Below are 23,165 nucleotides of genomic sequence, written 5' to 3' on the forward strand. Positions count from 1 at the left end.
CACATGGAACGTATCTCTACAAATTGTATGCATGATGTTGAGGTTCTCCTCTGGCCAACAAGATCTCCATATCCGTTCTCAATCTCAATCCCAATCCCAGTATCCAAGATATCAAGAACCAGTTACAACAGTTGTGGGCCAGCTCGCCTCAGGAGAGATTAAAATGCCTTTATGACACGCTTGTCAGCCACATCAGGGCATGTATCCAGGCTAGAGGAGGTGGAACGTCATACTGATAAATGGGCTCGTACTGCCAAGTTCTTTGTAAATACGAAGTTTCATTTCCTTTCCTCCTTTCTTTCTGGGTGCTTCACTTCTATGTCAGGCACTGTATGTTCCAAACACCCTACTAAGGAGTGGCGTATTACTTATTCCAGATCACGACGAGGAATCGGGAGATGAATATATATGATCTTCATACAGTGACTGTACATGAGTAACTGTCTACAGTGCGTACTACAGGTACGGCAGAAATACTGCATAAAGGAACAACTTTCAAGAGGAGCAAGGAAGATATTGCATCCAGTCTGACAGATAGTGTTACTTTTGATTGTGACGAATATAACTTCACGCCATCTGTACCATTCTTTATTAAGCCTTTTGACAGCGACGTTGTTGATATAATAAGGAGTAAAACTAACTTGCATTCAGTGCAGAAAACGACTACATCGTTGAACATAGAAAAAAGAGAGGTGAAACAACTCTATAGTGTCGTCATACTTGAATTTTGTCAGCACGGATCCTTACATCGAGCAGAACGTTAGCATCTTTGTCACTTTCACGGTATTTGTACTTTAGGGAAAAACATACAATATAAATGGCATTGAAGCTCATCTGTGAGGCATCGAAACCATTTGGTGTTGGCAGCAAAGAGGAAGCGCGGAAAACAATCACTGGATGCACAATTTGTTCAGAAAAACGAAGACAGTAGCTCCAGTGCTATTTCATGATGATGATGATGATGATGATGATGATGATGATGATGATGATTTGGTTCTCAGGGCTATTCAGCAGTAAAATGTGGGAAATGTAACCTTGTTCTGCGGTTTGTGCATAAAAGTTGTTTTAAAGCGCTTCATGTAAAATAGTTAAAATAGGATTATTTTTTAAATAGTGAAAGGGCCTTTCCATTATTCTGTGCTGTGGTCACCATGTAACTCAGATGACCAATATTACTTGTATATTTTCTAAAGATAAATGATTAAAAATTCAAATACATATTATATTGTTGACATGTGCCTATACATAGACTGTTTAAAAAGCTCATCCAGTCATGTGAAATTGGCAGAAAACAAAAGTCAATGGTAAGTTGTTTATCTCCCTCGTCACATTGGCTTGAATGTCAGTAATTTCGTCAAAGCATTCACTCATCATACAAACTTATGCACTTCGTCGTTTTGTGGTAGGTGATGATTTTTTCCTGAAAAAAAAAAACTCTGAGTTTCGTATTTCATTCAAGTTGTGACAGGCATCCACGCGTCGTTGTTTTTGTTCAGGAGACAAGTTGTGCGGGACAAACTTCGCACACACTTTTCTCTTCTTCAAAACATTCGGTATAATGCCTTGAAGACATGATTTAGAGTTCTTGCTCCATTGCGATTTGTGAAACAGCTTTGACACACTACGGCCGTACACTGCCTTCTCACAAATGACTGGTCGAATGCACATCTGATGATTACACTGATTGAGCCACTGTAGTTATTGCGCTGACGTCGCGTTTGTTCCAGGAATAAAATCAGTCACGGAAAGTAACTGGACGGATGGTGTGTATCCCATGTAACCTAAGAATTTTATTCCAAATATTTTTGAGTGCGTCTAGTAACCAAATCACTCTACACAGATTCTTGTAGATACTTGAAGGCGGTGAACGAACATAGATTGCATAGTCAAGCGTCATAGCTCCTTTCCGCCTATTTACAGACATTAACCTACATTTATTTACGTTCAGCAGCAGCTGCCACTCTTAGAAAAACGCGCTGGTCATCCACAAGTGTTCTGGCTTTCGAGATAGGTTTATAAACAGGGAATTTAGAGTGTAACGTGTCGCCAACGACGGAGGAATGAGAGACATCTTTCGAGGTCGGATTGTGGAAGCCTAGCGAAGGGAATCTGCAGTGCCTTTTCAGGGAAACCATCAATTCATTGGTCTCGAGAAATTTAGGCTAATCACGGAAAACTGAATCTGGATGGTCAGTCGGGGATCGAATCACAATCCTCCGGTGTACGAGCCCAGTGTTTGCCAACGCACCACTTCGCTCCGTACAAATTTCTAATGATGTCACCTCCTGGGTACAAATGTAGTCGTCCAACAGCCTCATTTGATTTGAGACATTAAGTTCTGGTCATTCATAGTCATCATTAACAGCTGTGGGCCTGTCACTCAACCCTGAGGCACACCGGACACTCCCTTCACTTCTGACATCACCTCTCCATTATGAATGACATACTGAGTTCTTTTTGCTAGGAATTGTGCAATACAGACGCATAGCAGTTTTCATACTCTCCATTTATCTCCTGTTCTTAATCCCGTATCTTTACGCGGTCGGCATGTTAATTTTTGATTAGAGCGCATGCCGTTTCTGTCTCCATCTCTTCTCCCTACCCCACCCCCGTCACCGGAAGTTGTACCGCCTCTGTGTCTAGTGTTTGTCTCATGTGAAAGTGTACGAACTTTTTCTAATTGTTCGCGAATTGTGTAACAGAGGTGGTAGATGGGTACGAGCCCGGTATTCACCTAGCTGTTTGGATACCCTGCATGGTAGGATTTTGTTTACTAGGCGACAGAACTGTATCTAAAGCATTCTGAAAATCTATAAACAGCGTCGTCTTGAGCTCCGCTGCCTATTGTCTTCCGTATTTCATGAACTAGAAGAGCCATCTGAGTTTCCAACGTTAGCTACTTCGGAAAATGAGTTGTGCGGTCACCAGGGAAAAGCCATCATAGGCGAGTGCAACGAATATTTGTATTCCTACGAGAAATGGACATCAGTGAGGCAGGCGTATAGTTTAAGGTCATTCAATCCTTCTCACAGATTCGAGAGATCTATGCTCTGTTCAATCACTTTGGGTGCAATAGGAGCCCCAGCAGTTCCCTGCTAACGAAAAAATTCTGCTCCGCAGCCATGTAGGCCACCGGCATGTAGAGTGCCTTGAGAGTGAGCCTTTGTTTATAGAGGTTTACACCATCTGCGCGATCCTGGCGGTTAAGCGAAGATCCCCGCTCCACACTGCACATAAAGTCCCATCTCAACGTGTAGTAACGAAGGGCGCTTATGCAAGCCCAGAACTTAATTATAGGAAGACTAGCAGCCACACCTGCTTACAGTTTTGGAATCTCGGGTTCGCCAAACCTGAACGCAGTCCCCGAAGACTAAATTCCCTGCTTTGCTCGCCTTTCGGTACCACTCAGGATGCGCGTTTAACTATCGGAATGCTACTGAAGAAGAGAGACTTACACTCCAGTGCAACGGATATTGATCCATCTACTTTTCATCACATGTATTTTTTGAAAATACTGCCAAGGCTTGGTATAAATATTAAAACTATACAAAGAAACCAAAATATGCAGAGTTTGAACAATGAATTAAGATCATACGACAGCATCCACATAGGCACAATACATATAGTTCAAGAATCGTGCAAACTGTAGACGAAATAGAATATGAAAGAGAGCTCAAAAGAGATTGGGAAGCATACACCTGAACACTGAAGTGTCTATGCAACCACTGATAGTACATCAAATTTCATGAACACACTTAACTATTTTGTATAAAATCAAAAGGGGCTTTGTGTATTTGTGTATCTTCATGAACCAACATACCCGAAGCATTTGATTGAAGGGGCGCCTTCATTTCACAAGGTTTTGCTGTAAGAGATTTCGCTGTGCTTTGAATAAACTGCTGGAAAATAGCAGCAGGTTTACATCTCATTCTTCTTTCTTCTGACAGTCTTAAATAGGGTTATCCTTGATGTCTGTCCGATGTAAGTGAGAAAGAGTAGAAGCTTTGTTGCTACGTATTCGTACTAGTGTAGTTATCACCTTCTAGCTCGACTGAACTTTCTAAAACTGAGGGAGTTTCTTATTACTGTTGGATCACAGCGCAGTATTGACCCTCATGAAAGACTGACAGAATCAATTCTATCAAGTCCACTAAGACCAGTTTACTTATCCATATGTTGAAGTCAGACGATGGTAGACTGACATTCATTTTAGTGACAAAGACATTGACCTCCTTCGCAAATCTAATAAAGTATACGAAGAATTGAAAGAATATAACGTTGTCTGGTCGGATAATCTAAAGATCTGAGACAATATCGGCTGCTCAGTCAAGCAGAACTACTAATGTTACTACTAATGTTATCACATGACAATACGAGTAATATACGTAAAACACGCCCACAACTAAAAACATTAATAAGCACAGCTCAACACAAAGTTAGAGCTCACTTCTACACAGAAGCACACAAGAAAACGACGAAACTAAACGCAGTTAACGAACTAAGTATTAGTGTTACTTCTGCCGCCCACTGGTCAACAAAGGAAGTACTACCGTATATTTCCAACGACTGCAAATTTGAACTAAATCAGGCGACAGTGGCGATTATGGCGGCGTGAAACTAGCCTACAAAGACAGTACACGGGGAATTAATGCTCATAACACACAAACACCTACGAAAATGAATACATAATACTCAATAAAATAAACATGTGGGCGTCCAATAGACACAAGGAAATAAATTCTGGTGAAACGGAGCAAATGGCCACTTGTGATCGACGCCATCTACAGTGCTTCACCTCCAACAATCTACGAACGGATTCACGTGCGACGACTGTTGTATTTCAACTGTTTTAGTCTTTGAACATTACTAGGATTGTCAGTGATTGTGCTACTGCCAAATTCTGGTTACTGGGTGGTTTTTGAGTGAGAAGCGGCACAAACTATTATTTGATAGATATCTGCAGACTGCACCTATTGACGTGAGTGCTTTTGTACTGTGTGGGAAAGCAATAGTGTGCGATTTAGTGTGAGGCAGTTCGAACTTCACAATTGAACTCGTAATCAGCAAAGTGGATAGTGCATTTCTGAGATCGAGCAGTGTCGATAATAGAAGTAACATCTAGCACAAGAAAAAGCAGATCGATCGGTCTCGGGAACAGCAGAAGCAACCCCTAGCACAGCAAGAGAGACGGTACCACGCACTGCAGGAAAAAAAAAAAAACACATTTTGCAGCTACACTAACAGAAAGTGTACTTGACCACCCAGCAAGGGCCCCCAGCGTCACTCTCGTCTGCAGTGTTGCCTCCAGTTTTCTCACTGTTTTATGCCGTCACGGGAAATTGAAAATCATTTGTCGAACCACTGAAACAACTTCTCCCAGCCTTTATTGTAAATGGTACGCATAGGAAGAAGACATTCTCTTTCCCATGGGCGGAACCGGTTGTTTTTCCGTTATGTAAGCTGGTCCTGGCAGTAGATGCTGTCATTTGTAGAAAAGTGTGACTTGCTGACAACTTGCTGTTGTAAATTTCAGGTTCTTGCAACCAACTGATAGGTGTAACATGTTTGTCACAGTGAAACGGGACGCGCTAAGATTTTTCAGAACTTCAATAAAACCGTTTTATGCACACCCAGTCATTACTTTTCATAAAACTCCATTTTACACATTCTGTGTTGATGTTTCTATACTCAACTTTGTACCTCTTACAAAAAAAGCCTAATTCTCTTCTCCTCTGATAAATACAGTTACAGATGATTTCCAAAGGGTGAAAACAGCAAAGGACCCAAGATCAAAACGTGAGGACCCCCATCTCCTTCCCTCCACGTTCTCCACGCTGCCGTTCCCATACAAATAGTATGATTTCTTCTATGAACGGTTTCTTTTAAAAAGAACACAATTTATTTACATCCTTACTCTCGAGCATGCGAGCCTGAGTCCCATTTTTGTGACTGGTAGGTCTGTGCGTCATCCTGAGGCACTGTGAGCTGTCAGCACCTATTTGCTGAAAGGTTGAAGATGTAAGCTGAGGTGACTGTGTCCTATGATAGGGTCGCCTGTACTGGACTTAGGTAATTGCGAAAACTCACGGCAAAAGGGCAATCCCATGGAACAAATATTGAAGTTCAGTAGTTATGTTCTTTCTGCCTTGACCATAAGCAACTGTACAGGAAGTACGTAGGTGTTGCAGAGGAACTACACAATAAATTCAAGTCGTGCAAGATGTATAGTTCTACCAGTGGTAACGGAGGAGAGGCGAGACTTAAAAACGCTAAGTTCTACACAACTGGTCACAAATCGACCTTCACACCTTCGGAGCCCCTATAACTGATGCCGAGAGAACTGTGTGTTAAAAAAAAATTGGGTTTGGCGGACTAGGATTCCTGTTCTCCGCATTCCCCTGATGTGAGGATATGCAGCGTGACGGATTTTTGAGAGCATAACATTACTATCCCCAGTGTGCTCATCTTGATGGCGTTTGAAGGTGTCAGAGCTGGCTGTTGTTACTCTTCTTTACCGGAGTGAGGGAAACCTGCTTGAATGCCTTTGCTCAGCGTTCTCAGCCGTGTTCGGTGAATCCTTTCGGGCGACCCAGCGCGGAAGTTCCAGGGATGAAATGGTTCTTGGTAGGACCCATAGGAAGAACGTTTGCATTTCTTCTGTTTATTCGCCCGTATCAGTTACGTTTCCAGTTTCACCTCTCGATTTCTCCAAAACTGACGCCGTGACAATAGTCAAAGATTTCGGCACCTTCATTGTATGAATTACCCGATCTGGCTAGTAAAACTTTCTGCATCCATTTTCTTTACTGTGAGAAGTAAGCCGGGCATGTGATGTACACTATCGGAAATGGGAAACATTATATCACGAATAACCCGACCGAACGCTACCAAATTGATACTCTAGTACTTCTGTACCTATGGGAGCTTATTCTCATATGGAAAAAGCCATTCATAAAGATAAGGAATGGAGAGAGTATGTGATTTCTATTCGGTGTGTCATCCATATAGCCTGTCTGGGATACGATTGGAAGACATACTGTTTCATATCAACTTCCAGCCAGGCATCTTCATGAACTGACACAGCAGCTACTTGAGGGTGTCAACCTCCATGCAACAACTGATGAAACAGTACATTCCAGCTTGTGGGATTACATCTCGTACTGATGATTTTGGACACCAGTTTCAAATGAAATGGAAGTCTAATTATATAAAACGCCATACGTGATGAACACCTCCACGAAGTTTAATAAATATTGGACTGATGTTTTATCTGCAACACTTTCCATTTCCGTCTGTGTATACAGATGTTTCACAATTTCTATTAAAGGCTTCTAGAAGTTTTAGAGGAAATTTACTGCGAAATAGTGCTGAAAAGTAATGTCTCCGAATTTTTTATGTTAAAAATCATGTAGATTTTTAAATAAAACAAAAGTTATCAACATTCTGCATCTTTATTATTTGTGTCTAGATATTTGCAGCTTTCTGCCTCTAGAGGGCTCCGAATCGTAGCATGAAACATTGCGTGTGAAATTTAACTATGTCGGTGAGTGAGAAATAGCGTGTTGTAATAGAATTCTGAATTCGAAGAGTTACCACACACATGGAGCTTCCTCTCTTCAGCATGACAATGCCAGACCAAATACGAGCTCATAGACATCTGCAACAATCCGACGCCTTGTATTCACTGTCACTGATCACCCTCTATACAGCCTCGACTTGGCCCAATCCGATTTTCATCTGTTCTGATAAGGAACCCATGTCCGGAAATGTAACGTCTGGATGTGAAATAAGTTTGAAGATCGGATCACTTTAAAATCTCCCGCTTCACGGTACGCCCACAACGGAGACAATGAGTTGTGAGCAGTTTAATCTACAGTGAACCATGGCGTGGATAATGTGTCGATTACTCGTGAGGTTCTTCTGCGTAACGGACGTCCTCTTCAAAGTAGATAGTGCGACTCGTCCATGACGCATCACCGTCAATCCTTCTAGTTGCGAACACACCAGTTTCTTGCAGCCGCTGTTTAGTCGGAGGGAAATGGTACGCGATATTATAACTACAACAGGAATTCATAGCGCCACCCTCTCCTTAGTTTCTGTGCGCACCGTGAAGCGAGGGGTTCGCAAGTGACCCGAATCTCAAACTTATTTCACTTGTACATCCAAACGGTACATTTCCAAACATAGATACGTTATCAGAACTAAGTTTCTCACTTTAACCCCTAGAAGCCCGTAATAGTAATTGTAAAACGGCCTGAACATGCTAGAAAAATGTAAAAAATGTATTAATCTTAGTAGTATGTCATAATAGACCCAGTGAAGGAAATAATATGAACTCAGTAAATGTATAAATAGTCCCTCGGCAGTTAACGTCTAAGTCACATAAAAATATTTTCTGCAGGTTATTAACACAAACTGCAGTGCTCTTTAGAAAACTCGTATTACAATGCACATACTGTCATATTTAATACATCATTAAAGTTTTACTCTCCTTTCTGACCATACACCGTATGTGACATATGTAGCTTTGAAGACATTTAAAAAGTGGCATTTAGTTGTCTTGGAACATACCTGTCTCGACAATGTACGCTGCGCTCGCATTTTTGGACTTCCGGGTGCACTATTTGAGCCGTTATGTACCACTATACTCGGAACTGCAAAAGTAGAAGACCTTAGTATGTAGACAGCCACCAAGTATTTCATAAAAATTAATCTTTTAAGAGAAGTGAAGGAAAATTCTGCAAGGATTTTAACATGCAAAGCTAAATTTAATCATCGATAGAATAATGCAAGAAATACTACTGAGTTAATACTTCTTAACCTACAAAAGAAAGGAAGCCACGCAGAAAATTAAGTAATGCTTAATATTGTAAATGTAAGCAGTTCACTATTATTTAGCGATATTAACTGAAAGCATGAAAACTTTTAGTAGCTAAAATAAAGCTAGCTTCAAATATTGTATAGAATAAATATAATTATTTTTGTTACAAATACCAATAAAGCTTATTAGCACAGAACAATCGACTTAATCTTGTACTTAAGTATACTGTAGTTACGTTATGCCTGCAAAAATATTTATGTTGTACAAAGACATCATAGCGCCTGTAAAAGACTCCTCCAAAGTTCAATATGACAAGTGGATTTAATAAAAGAAATTCTCACAGAATTCAAGACTATTTCTTCATATGCATGACTAAGGGATGCTCCCTATATCTTGTCTAACTCTTATTGGGTCTTTATTAAGGAGATGTGAAATCATACTACATGGTTAAAATTTGCTCACAAGGCTAGCATCAGGGGACACAGGGTTGATTGCACAATAATTCTAATAGGAAGTTTTCCTTATGGTTACACAGCTGTAAGGAACAGAAAGGCCATAATGAACTCTATCATACTACAGCTGAAAATCTCTACTTGTCATACAGTGTATAAATTTGTATAATTACGTGCAGTAAAAGTTGTAGAAAGGATGGCAAACCAACTGAGCATAATGAATTCACAGGAAAGTCAACGATATCTTCCTGGTAGGAAAAACAGGAAAGATTTCTGAGTGCTATGCGGTTCTATGAGACATTAATGAAATGTCCCTGTCAGCAAAAAAGGAGAAAATAGCTGCGTCTTCTGTACGATTCCACGAGGTAGTGAAGAAACATGTCAGCAAACTAGGAAACTTTCCCCACAAAATTTATAGCATTGGTAATGGTCAAAAGTGTAAAAAGAAATAAAATATGAAAACATTAAACCATTCTGAAATAACAGTTAATACTCTAAGGAAAACTGCAGTAAGCGTTGTAGAAGAGTCTGATGAAATGTTCTTCTAGTAGAACCACAAAGAATTTTTCTTAAATTATGACTAGCAGACATGGGACTAAAAGGTACCAAGATCATTAATATATGTTCATTTATGTTGGTTCAGAGAAAGTCGGAGACGGGTGCATCTTCATCTATATTCCGCAAGCAACCTTATGGCGTGTGACGGAGGGTATTTTGTGTACCACCGTGTACCAGTTTTAGCAATAGTATCCTCGGTCAAAGAACCGTTCGGCACCAATTCCAGTGTATATCGACATGAATAAAAGCAAATTTTTGAGAATTTTCGAAAGTTATGAGTATTGTGCATAAAATACTTCGTAGTAATTTGGTGTTTCTGATTTAGTTACTGTACCACATATTATAATTAACATTTAGTATTACATTTAGTGTTCCCTTTCAACAGGAGTGTATATTGCCTTTATTTATCGTAAATTAGCACTGATTTAGATTTTGTTAGCAACGGTAACCTCAGAAACTTTTCAGGGAATTATTAAATTTTATTCCAGGTTTTCCTGTTGCCTTTATAGAAATCTCGTTTAGCATACTAATTGCTTCAGTTCTTAAGGGAAATTAGTAGTAATTTTATTCATCTCGGGTGCCACAGCCACAAATTCATTGAAGGAAAAATCCATCTTCCACCTTGGCTGTTACATAATCATTGTTATTTACATCACTGTCAACGGATTTCGGCTGTTAACGATTCTCTAGTTAATACTTCTATGTTCTTAAAGACGTAGGCGAGAACAGCGTTCTATCCACATCAACAGTTTATCGTTGTTCGCGACCGTGTTCAAGAACATAGGAGTATTCACTTGAAAATGGTTAACGTCCGATATCAGCTGATAGTTGTGTAAATAACAGTGATTATGTCACAACCCTTCCCCCCAAGAACCATGGACCTTGCCGTTGGTGGGGAGGCTTGCGAGCCTCAGCGATAGAGATAGCCGTACCGTAGGTGCAATCATAACGGCTGTTGAGAGGCCAGACAAACGTGTGGTTCCCGAAGAGGGGCAGCAGCCTTTTCAGTAGTTGCAGGGGCAACAGTCTGGATGATTGATTGATCTGGCCTTGTAACACTAACCAAAACGACCTTGCTGTGCTGGTACTACGAACGGCTGAAAGCAGGGGGAAACTACAGCCATAATTTTTCACGAGGGCATGCAGCTTTATTGTATGGTTAAATGATGATGGCGTCCTCTTGGATAAAATATTGTGGAGGTAAAATAGTCTCCCATTCGGATCTCCGGGCAGGGACTACTCAGGAAGACGTCGTCATCAGGAGAAAGAAAACTGGCGTTCTACGGATCGGAGCGTGGATTGTCAGATCCCTTAATCGAGCAGGTAGGTTCGAAAATTTAAAAACGGAAATGGATAAGTTAAAGTTAGATATAGTAGGAATTAGTGAAGTTCGCTGGCAGGAGGAACAAGGCTTTTGGTCAGACGAACACAGGGTCATAAATACAAAATCAAATAGGGGTAATGCAGGAGTCGGTTTAATAATGAATAAAAAGATAGAAGTGCGGAAAGCTACTACAAACAGCATAGTGAACGCATTATTGTGGCCAAGATAGACACGAAACCCACGCCTACCACAGTAGTACAAGTTTATATGCCAACTAGCTCTGCAGATGACGAAGAAATTGAAGAAATGTATGGTGAAATAAAAGAAATTATTCGGATAGTGAAGGGAGACGAAAATTTAATAGTCATGGGTGACTGGAATTCGGTAGTAGGAAAAGGGAGAGAAGGAAACATAATAGGTGAATATGGATTGGGGCTAAGAAATGAAAGAGGAAGCCGCCTGATAGAATTTTGCACACAGCACAACTTAATCATAGCTAACACTTGGTTCAAGAATCATAAAAGAAAGTTGTACACATGGAAGAAGCCTGGAGACACTGATAGGTTTGAGACAGATTATATAATGGTAAGACAGAGATTTAGGAACCAGATTTTAAATTGTAAGACATTTGATGAAAGGAGAAAATATAAAAATGCAGTAAATGAAGCAGGCAAAAAGGAATACAAACGTCTCAAAAATGAGATCGACAGGAAGTGCAAAATGGCTAAGCAGGGATGGCTAGAGGACAAATGTAAGGATGTAGAGGCTTATCTCACTAGGGGTAAGATAGATACTGCCTACAGGAAAATTAAAGAGACCTTTGGAGAAAAGAGAACCACTTGCATGAATATCAAGAGCTCAGATGGAAACCCAGTTCTAAGCAAAGAATGGAAAGCAGGAAGGTGGAAGGAGTATATAGAGGGTCTATACAGGGGCGATGTTCTTGAGGACAATATTATGGAAATGAAAGAGGTTGTAGATGAAGATGAAGATGAAATGAGAGATACGATACTGCGTGAAGAGTTTGACAGAGCACTGAAAGACCTGAGTCGAAACAAGGCCCCAGGAGTAGGCAACATTCCATTAGAACTACTGACAGCCTTGGGAGTGCCAGCCCTGACAAAACTCTACCATCTGGTGAGCAAGATGTATGAGACAGGCGAAATACCCTCAGACTTCAAGAAGAATATAATAATTCCAATCCCAAAGAAAGCAGGTGCTGACAGATGTGAAAATTACCGAACAATCAGTTTAATAAGTCACGGATGCAAAATACTAACGTGAATTCTTTACAGACGAATGGAAAAACTGGTAGAAGCCGACCTCGGGGAAAATCAATTTGGATTCCGTGGAAATATTGGAACACGTGAGACAATACTGACCGTACGGCTTATCTTAGAAGCTAGATTAAGGAAAGGCAAACCTACGTTTCTAGCATTTGTAGACTTAGAGAAAGCTTTTGACAATGTTGACTGGAATAGTCTCTTTCATATTCTGAAGGTGGCAGGGATAAAATACATGGAGCGAAAGGCTATTTACAATTTGTACAGAAAGCAGATGACAGTTATAAGAGTCGAGGGGCATGAAAGGGAAGCAGTGGTTGGGAAGGGAGTGAGACAGGGTTGTAGCCTATCCCCGATGTTATTCAATCTGTATATTGAGCAAGCAGTGAAGGAAACAAAAGCAAAATTTGGAGTAGGTATTAAAATCCATGGAGAAGAAATAAAAACTTCGAGGTTCGCCGATGACATTGTAATTCTGTCAGAGACAGCAAAGGACTTGGAAGAGCAGTTGAACGGAATGGACAGTGTCTTGAAAGGAGGATATAAGATGAACATCAACAAAAGCAAAACGAGGATAATGGAATGTAGTCAAATTAAGTCGGGTGATGCTGAGGGAATTAGATTAGAAAATGAGACACTTAAAGTAGTAAAGGAGTTTTGCTATTTGGGGAGCAAAATAACTGATGATGGTCGAAGTAGAGAGGATATCAAATGTAGACTGGCAATGGCAAGGAAAGCGTTTCTGAAGAAGAGAAATTTGTTAACATCGAGTATAGATTTAAGTGTTAGGAAGTCGTTTCTGAAAGTATTTGTATGGAGTGTAGCCATGTATGGAAGTGAAACGTGGACGATAAATAGTTTAGACAAGAAGAGAATAGTAGCTTTCGAAATGTGGTGCTACAGAATAATGCTGAAGAATAGATGGGTAGATCATATAACTAATGAGGAGGTATTGAATAGGATTGGGGAGAAGAGAAGTTTGTGGCACAACTTGACTAGAAGAAGAGATCGGTTGGTAGGACATGTTCTGAGGCATCAAGGGATCACCAAATTAGTATTGGAGGGCAGCGTGGAGGGTAAAAATCGTAGAGGGAGACCAAGAGATGAATACACTAATCAGATTCAGAAGTATGTAGGTTGCAGTAGGTACTGGGAGATGAAGAAGCTTGCACAGGATAGAGTAGCATGGAGAGCTGCATCAAACCAGTCTCAGGACTGAAGACCACAACAACAACAACAACAACAACATGTCACAACCAAGGTGGAAGATGAAATAGATCTTCAATGAGTTAGTAATACTTTTTGCGCAACATACCCATAAAATAAAAGAGAATCATCAAGCTTATTTTAACGTTATTTGTTTACTGTTTTGTAAATCATTGCACCAGTCACAATGCAGTCCCACTGTAAATGCTGTTCTCAGTAGCATAATGAATTAGTTGACGTTCGTAAGAAGCTGGAATTTGCCCTGGATACTGTCAAACAGTTGGAAGTTGTTGCACATCGGTATTTTGGGAGAGCTCTCGACAGTCTTTGTACCAGAGGTGCCAAAGGTACCCCGAGTACTGTCCTCATTTGTAGATCCTGTCTCCTCTACAAGAACTATAGGATGTATAACTACCCATCTACTTGACTGTTAATGACGAGTCAGAGAGAGGGCTACGCCCCTGTACAGGGGACACAGGACCCTGGAGACCTCAGGGTGTTGTCCCATTAATCAACAAACTCGGGGTGCTAATTTCACCTGAAATCGACACTGAGCCAGTGACTGGCACAGAAAGTTGAGAAGACCAGCCATGCTCACTGAGTCTACTGAAAGGACTGAACCAGAGACTTCGAAGGTACTGTGATATGCTAAGCTGAGACTTCCTGGACTGGAACCTACGGCCGAGAATTGTAGGGTACCCCTAAATGGGTCAAGTGTGCACTATACATCAGGTGCTGCTGTGCCCAGGTAGCTGAGTGTGTGTAGATGTGCACACAATGTTTTTTCTTTCTTTTTAAATTAGGTAGTCTAGATAACGATAGCTATAGAGGATATGGAAGTATCAGTATAAAAGAAATGGCTCCTGCAGTCGAGGGTAATAAAATCCTAGTGTTTAAGTGCCAAAGCATTCGCAATAAAGCGCCAGAGTTAGAAGCACTCCTAAAAGTCACAAGATTTCACACAAAACTAGGTATACAAAGCTTGTTAAATCAGAAATTGACAGCATTGAGAATTTGAGAGAAATTTTAAGCGTATACCGAAAGGTTAGACGAGGAAATGGTGATGTGTTGGTCGCAGAAGACACGAAACTTAAATCAATCGAGATAGACATTAAAGTTGCATGCCAGATTGTTTGAGCAAGACTCAGTATCAAGGATGTGCGTTAAATTTCTTCTATAGACCAACAGACTCACCTCCTGATGTGACAGAAAACTTTAAAGATAACCTAAGTTCAGTTAGTACGTAATTACTCGAATCATACTGTCGTCATTGGAGGAGACTTTAATCATCAAACAGTCTACTGTGAAAATTATAGTTTTTTAAATGGCTTGTGTGACAAGACGCCCTGCGAAAATTTACTAAATGCGTTTTCTGAGAACTACTTAGAGCAGAATGTTCGTTAGCCCACTCGTGACCGAATTATATTGGATCTAATAGCAATAAATAGACCTGACCTTTTTGAGAATGTCCAAACAGAAACTGGTATCAGTGATCATGAGACAGTTATGACCACAATGATTGCCAATGTAGGAAGGCCAACTAAAAAAAGTAGAAGGACTTATATGTTCAGCAAAGTACGAGTAGACAAAGAAGAAGTAGTGTTGTACCTCAGTAAGGAACTCGAAAGTGGAGGGGGCACGTAGAAGAAGTGTGGCTCAGGCTTAGAAGAAAAGTTGAGCATGAGTTTAATACAGTGTCCCCCCGGAGGAATGGTCAGTATTCAGAAATATGTCAGAAACGATCATACGAAGCAAAAAATCTAGTAAGCATGGGCACTGAAATGCATACATTAAGAACTATGAGCACTTATACATGTTCGATAGTGTGGAAAAAAGCTCTTCTACTGTTCTTTGGTGTTTATAATTTGGGAGGAGGTAGTATGAACCAAAACTAGAAGAAATTGGATGGATGGATGGATATGGTATTATGGGCGCTCAACTGTGTAGTCTTTAGCGCCCGAACGGAAACAAAAACGGACGAGTGTTAGAAGAAATTATCTTGTAAACATGCGCTGAAAAACGCATATCTCAAAAGGTATGAGCACTTGTCAGTAGAAGAGAAGTGTTTGACGTTAGCGAACATGAACAAGTGCTCAGACCTATTAAGGTATGAATTTTAGGGCCCAGGTTTACTAAACGCTTTTTCTTCGAATGATGGTTCATGTGATATCCCTGAATACTGACTAGTCCTCCTGGGGCAACATGTACCTAATAGAACATTTCATGATGGGAGGGATCCTCCACGGAATAAACTCATTATAAAGAATCTTCTACAGAAACGGTAAATGAAACGCGTTTGGCTGTCGAGAGGGCAATGGCAATGCGTGCTGTCTTGAACGAGTACCGAAGCTGAATATTATCAAAACGTCTCTCGCAAATCCAAAAGAAATTTGGGGAATATGAAAAGGCTTTCAGTGGTATAATTGATAGTGTCGGGACACTCATGGACGAAAGAGGGACTGAAATTGAGAGTAGCAATGCAAAAGCAGAAACGCGTCACTCCGTTTGAAAATGTTCCTTTACAAATTAAAATACAGAGGTATAGCCACAGTTCAACTTTCGGATCACCGCAAAGACGAGTGATATGGATATTAATGGCAGTGATGTCGAGAAACAGCTGAAATCGCAAAAATTCCGCAAATCTCTGGGTACCGATGAAATCTCTATTAGATTCTGTATCGAACTTGCGACTGAGTTAGCCTATCTCTCAACCATAATGTACCGTAGATCCCTCGTACATAAAACCGTGCCCGGTAGTTGGGAGAAAGCACAGGTCACACTAGTTTACAAGAAGAGTACCAGTAATGATGCACAAAACTATCGACAAACATCCTTCACCTCCATTTGTTGTGGAATAGTAAAATATATTCTGATCTCAAACATAATGAAGTATCTCGAAAAGAATGAACTTCTCCATGGCAGCTTGCATAGATTCTGGAAAATACCGATCATGCGAAACCGGACTCGCACTTTTCTCATGTGCTATCCCGAAAACCATAGATCAAGGCAGTCAGGTGGATACGGTATTCCTCGATTTGGGAAAAGCACTGGACTCAGACGATACGTGCACTTATTATCAAAAGTGCGGTCGTAAAGGATGGCAAGCGAAGTTTGTGACTGGACCGAGGATTTTTTGGCAGGAGGGATGCAGCATATTATGTTGAACGGAGGGCAATCGACAGATGTAAAAGTAACTTCGGATGTTCCTCGAGTAAGTGTGTTGAGACACTTGCTGTTCACGTTGTATATTAATGACCTTGCACACAATACTAATATTAACCTCAGACTCTTTGCTGATGATGTAGTTATCTATAATGAAGTACTGTCTAAAAGAATCTGCATAAATATTCAGTTGACAACTTGCTTAAAATGTTCAGAAATGCGAAACTGTGTACTTAACACAACGAGAAATACATAGTATCTTGTGACTACAGTATCGACGAGCCATAATTGTAATCTGTCAACTCCCACAAATACCTGGGTGTAGCACTTCGTAGTGATACTAAATGAAAGCTCACACTAATTCGGTAGAAGGTAAAGCACGTGACAGTCTTCGGTTATTGGTGGACTACTAGGTAAATTCAATCAGTCCTCGAAGGAAATTGCGTATAAATCACTCGTGCAGCCCATCCTAGAATACTGCTCAAGTGTGTGAGACAAATACCTAATAGGACTAACAGGGGATATTGAGTATACAGAGAAGGGCAAACGAATGATCACAGATTTGTTCGATCCGCAGGAGAGTGTCACAGAGATGCTGAAAGAACTCAACAGGCAGACATCGGAAGACAGGCACAAAATATCCCGAGAAAGCCTGCTTAGAGAGAACCAGCTTTAAATGGTGAATCTAGGAATATACTACAACTCGCTACGTATCGATCCCGTGGGAATCGTGAGAATAAGAAAGTTTAATTACAGCGCGCAAAGAGGCGTTTAAACCATCATTCTTCTCGCGCCCCATACGTGAATAGAAGGGGAAGAAGTCCTAATAATTGGCGCAGTGGGAATACCCTCTCCCACGCACTGCCCAATTGTTTGCAGAGTATGGATGTAGACTGTCCTGTTCCAGTCCCTAATGCTGCGTGGGAGAACGGAACTTGGCAGCACTCCGTGTGTGTTCGAATCTCTAATTTTGCAATCACAGATTTTTGGCAGATATACCTAGGAGGAAGCAATATGTAGGTTAATTGTTCCAGAAACAGTGAATCACACCTAATACACAGCGTCCCTCTTGCAGCGTTTGCCACTGGAGTTGGCTTACCATCCCCTTGAAGCTTTCGCTCTTACTAAACAAACTAGTGACAAAACGCACTGCTGTTATTTGGATCTTCTTTATTTTATACCAATTCAATCTGATAAGGGTCCCAAACCAACGAGCAGTATTCTAACATCGGTTGAACGATGTTTTTGTAAGCCACCTCCTGCGTGAGTGAAATAGACTGCCTTAGGATTGTTCCAACAAATGTCACACTGGTATCTGCCTTTTCTATGGTTCGTTTTAGGGGGTCGTTCCACTTCAAATCGCTTTATACGTATACTCGCAGGATGTGACTGCTTCCAGTGGTTGTTCGTCATTGTGTAATAATACAACAACGGAGCTCTCTGCCTATTTAGTCGCAGTACTTAACATTTGTTTATGTTGAGGGCCCATTGCCAATTTATGCACCAAAAGTTGATTCTTTGTAGATCTTCCTGAATTTTCTAGCGTTGTGACTCGCCTGCACACAACAGAATCCTCCGCGAACAGACTCGCGAAGCTTCCGACGATATAAGCTAGGTCATTTACATACACAGTATCCGACAAAACATTTGAAGCACCCAGAAGGGGAGAGGGGAGGGAGCGGGAGGAAAACAAACGAAATTCCACGGTTTGAGTGGATACGTGATGTTATGTTAGTAATTACAAAATCGAGTCAAATTTACAAAGAACTTGGCAGTATGAGCCCACGTATCAGTGTGACGGTGCACCCCATCTGGCCTGGATGTGTGCACATTCGGTTGGAAAGGGTGTCATAATGCTGTTATATACTTTCGCGACCGCTACGGTCGCAGGTTCGAATCCTGCCTCGGGCATGGATGTGTGTGCTGTCCTTAGGTTAGTTAGGTTTAAGTAGTTCTAAGTTCTAGGGGACTGATGACCTCAGAACTTAAGTCCCATAGTGCTCAGAGCCATTTGAACCATTTGTTATATCCTTTCCTCAGAGAATATGGCTCACAACTGTTATAACACTGGTCCCTGATATCCTGACCACTGGGATTGGGACGAAGTTGACGCCCCAGCTGTTCCACACATGTTCTATCGCGGACAGATCTGGGGATCCTGCTGGCCTCTGGAGTACCTCAACATAACGCAGATAATTCGTAGAGACATGTACTATGTGTGTACGAGCATTGTCTTGTTGAAAAATGACACCACCATACTGTCGCTTGAGAGGTAACACATGATGAAGCAGGATGTACGCGAAGTTTCGTTGTGTCATCAGGATTATTTCAATCGCTACCAGTTATGATCTGAAGTCATACTCGCCCTACATCAGGAGACCAGGCGTAAAACCGTTATGCCTCTCCAAAACATTGGAAGAATGTTACCTCTCCTCAAGATTCCGCCGTACTCGCCGACGATGGTCATCTGAGGTCGTGCAGAACAGTACAAAATCCTTGAACACAATGTGACGTCATTCATCAGCAATCTATGTTTGCTAGCCAAAGCACCACTCCAGACGCAGACGTTTGTGATGTTATTTTAATGGCAGCCTGTGCGTGGGCGGTAATTCGCAACTCTGGATGGTGCTAGTCTCCGACCAATGGTGTGGGATGACACAGAATGTTGCCGGGAGTCCATTGATTTTTCTCGGATGGGTGAAGATGTGAATGGTTTACGATTTGCTTGTTGCACAGTACAGCGATCCACTCTTTTGGTGGTCAGACAGGGTCGACCAGAACCTTAACGACGAGCCTGCTCCCACATTCCGATGCAGTGCAACACCAGGTCACCCAAATACACTATAAAACTGGATATTGCTCGATTTGACTGGCCGGCCAAATGGAGGACACAGAATGAGGCCTGTTTCAAACTATTTCGTGTGCTGTTAACGCTGTTCACACGAGTATTTCCGTTTCCTTCACATTGGTCACTCAACATCTGACACTGGTCAGGCCATTGATATACCCTACCAGGCCTGGTACGGCACTAAACACGAACAACAATAATGCACTCTGATGGCCGTTCTACATGTCACAAAGAATTGCAACTCTAATAATTTACGTATCCGCGCATGCACGAAGTTACGTTGACTATGAAGCTTTTTTTTTTTCAAGTAGTGTATATTTTGAACAGTAGTAGTCCCAGAATACCCCTTTGTAATAACTTTTAAGTTACTTTTACGTCTGAAGATTTATCTCGGTTAAAAATGACGTTGTGTGTTCTGTTTGCTAGGAACTTTTTAGTCCAATCGCAAACCTGGTCTGGTGTTGTGTACGCTCGTTTTTTTTTTTTTGTTTTTTTTTTTTTGTTAAGAGTGTCCGTACAAATAAGCTACTGTGTAGTATTCAAAGATTATAGCAGTAACTGTTCAAAACAGAACGCAGTCTGCGAAGCACTGCTAGGAATACTGGGACAAACACAGATAATCACATGACGTAGCGCTTGTGCCGAAAGTTTCCGGTTTGTTATGGGGGCTTACGATGACGACGACGATGTTGACGACGACGACGACGACGATGATGATGATGATGATGCTAAAACTGATGCTGAAATTAGATATGACCCCAGACAATACACATAATTTTCAGTTTCACCACAATTGTTTCGTCGTCAGAAAAACTAGAGTGTAAGCCCGCAGTAAACTTTGCTTTCGGAAGATGATCACATGAACTTTGTCCCATAGTAGTGACAGATACGAAGTGTGCTGTGGTTTGGCAACTGGTTTTACTGGCCCCAGTTTATTGTTTATGATTGAAAACCTCTCCTCGTCATTAGAGTTTCATGCACAGGAACTGATGATCGAGGGTTGTGCAAGCGAGCTTCACCATATGTGATTTACTCTTCCTTATGTTTCTTCCGATCTCAGTCTGGTATCTGCTTTCTCCGTGGCTAGGTTTGTCTGAATATTCGAACCTAAATCGTTCCAAAATTATATTCCTGTAGATATACAGTTCTATTTATTTCACACATGTTCACATTTATAATGTGAAAACAGTCACTAGCGGTGTCGGTCATACATTGGCTATCTTCAGATTCTACAATAAGAAAAGAAAAAATCAACATCAAAAACAAATAAAATATTTCTGCTCTTCCATTTTTTATTAATATAATGTAAAAATCAAAATACATGCGTGTCATCCCTACACGTTATTGGTGACATTTCGTAATTGAAGCGTTGTCATACAAAATCTAAGAAAACCATCATGGAACCGTGCGATAAGCCGGCCGCTGTGGCGGAGCGGTTGTAGGCTCTTCAGTCTAGAACCGCGCGACCACTACGGTCGCAGATTCGAATCCTGCATCGGACATGGATATGTGTGATGTCCTTAGGTTAGTTCGGTTTAACTAGTTCTAAGTTCTAGGGGACTGATGACCTCAGTGCCCAGAGCCACTTGAACCATTTGAACCGTGCGATAAACATAAAATGTGTATAAAATGACAATGAATCAGATTTTAAAACGAAATTAAGATTCTATCCCACTATTTATACCAGAACTTTTTATGTATATTGAAGAGTCAAAGAAACTGGTACACCTGCCTAATATCGCGTAGGGCCCCCGCAAGCACGCGGAAGTGCCGCAGCACGACGTGGCATGGACTCGACTAATGCCTGAAGTAGTGCTGGGGAGAATTGACACTATGAATCCTGCAGGGCTGTCCATAAATCTGTAAGAGTACGATGGGGGTGGAGATCTATTCTGAACAGCTCGTTACAAGGAATCCGATATGCTCAATAATGTTCATGTCTGGAGAGATTGGTGGCCAGCGGAATTGTTTAAACTCGGTGAGCCACACTGCAACAGTTCAGGATGTGCGGGGGGTCGCATTGTTCTGCTGGAATTGCGCAAGTCCGTCGGAATGCGCAACGGACATGAATGGATGCAAGTGATCAGACAGGAAGCTTACGTACGTGTCACCTGTCAGAGTCGTATCTAGACGTATCAGGGGTCCCATATCACTCCAACTGCACACGCCCCGTACCATTACAGAGCCTCCACCAGTTCGAACAATTCCCGCTGACATGCAAGGTCCATAGATTCGTGAAATTGTCTCCATATCCGTACACGTCCATCCACTCGATACAATATGAAACGACACTCGTCCGACCAGGCAACATGTTTCCAGGCACCAACAGTTCAAGCCGGCCGGTGTGGCCGAGCGGTTCTAGGCGCGTCAGTCCGGAACCGCGCGACCGCTATGGTCGCAGGTTCGAATCCTTCCTCGGGCATGGATGTGTTTGATGTCCTTAGGTTGGTTAGGTTTAAGTAGTTCTAAGTTCTAGGGGACTGATGACCTCAGATGTTAAGTCCCATAGTGCTCAGAGCCATTTTGAACCAACAGTTCAATGTCGGTGTCAGACAGGCCCGGGCGAGGCGTGAAGCTTTGTGCCGTTCAGTCATCCGAAAGCCCATGTCGATGATGTTTCGTTGAATGGTTCGCACTCTGACACTTGCTGATGGCCCAGCACTGAAATCTGCAGCAATTTGCAGAAGGGTTGCACTTCTGTCACGTTGAACGACTCTATTCAGTCATCGTTGGTCCCGTTATTGCAGGATCTTTTTCCGGCCCAGCAACGTTGGAGATTTGATGTTTTACTGGAGTCCTGATATTCACGGTACACTCGTGAAATAATTATACGGGAAAATCCCAACTTCATCGCTACCTCGGAGATGCTGTGCCCCATTGCTCATGCACCGACTGTAACACCACGTTCTAACTCACTTAAATCTTGATAATCTGCCATTGTAGCAACAGTAACCGATGTAACAACTGCGTCAGACACTTGTTGCCTTGTATAGGTGTTGCTGACTGCAGCGCCGTAGTCTGCCTCTTTACGTATCTCTGTATTTGAATACGCATACCTATACCAGTTTCTTTCGCGCTCCAGTGTATTTAAGTAATCTATAATTATTTGATGAAATGCTCTTGAGATTTCCAGCAGGGTGTCAATATTTAAGTATCGCGACGTTTCGACTAGTGGCATATTGATCATCTTCTGTCGAAGTGTAGAGCTACTGTCGGTCCCATATATTTATACGCGTGATGCAGCCTGGGTACGAGCACTAGGATCTTGTGTGGTCGGCGGAAGAACCGCGGGGCTGGAGGCAAAGATATCGTGTGGGTGTAGGCCGAAGGCTCCTCTCGAACCTCTGCGTGGGCCTTCTCGATTCGTTTAGAGTACTAGCCACTGTTGGGGCGCTTTCGGCATATAGCCACTAACTCGAGATCGTGCGCTAAGCTTAGGTGATAACCATCGTGTTTATGCAAAAGATTATCGTGAATTCTTATTTCTTGATTTCTTTATTGTGCTTTCCCA

The 23,165-nt window shown here is 41.7% G+C and overlaps 1 protein-coding gene across 1 annotated transcript in view; it reads right to left on the reverse strand.

Annotated features, from left to right (window-relative positions):
• LOC124722882 (cAMP-regulated phosphoprotein 21) overlaps positions 1–23,165 on the reverse strand; it is a 768,630-nt gene that overhangs the window by 430,873 nt on the left and 314,592 nt on the right. Inside the window, exon 3 of the mRNA XM_047248019.1 lies at positions 8,572–8,654. Coding sequence (XP_047103975.1) covers positions 8,572–8,601 — 30 coding nt within the window. The 5' untranslated portion in view covers positions 8,602–8,654. The remainder of the gene's footprint in view (positions 1–8,571; positions 8,655–23,165) is intronic.

Source organism: Schistocerca piceifrons, chromosome X (genome assembly GCF_021461385.2).
Source record: "Schistocerca piceifrons isolate TAMUIC-IGC-003096 chromosome X, iqSchPice1.1, whole genome shotgun sequence".
Lineage (NCBI taxonomy): Eukaryota > Metazoa > Arthropoda > Insecta > Orthoptera > Acrididae > Schistocerca > Schistocerca piceifrons.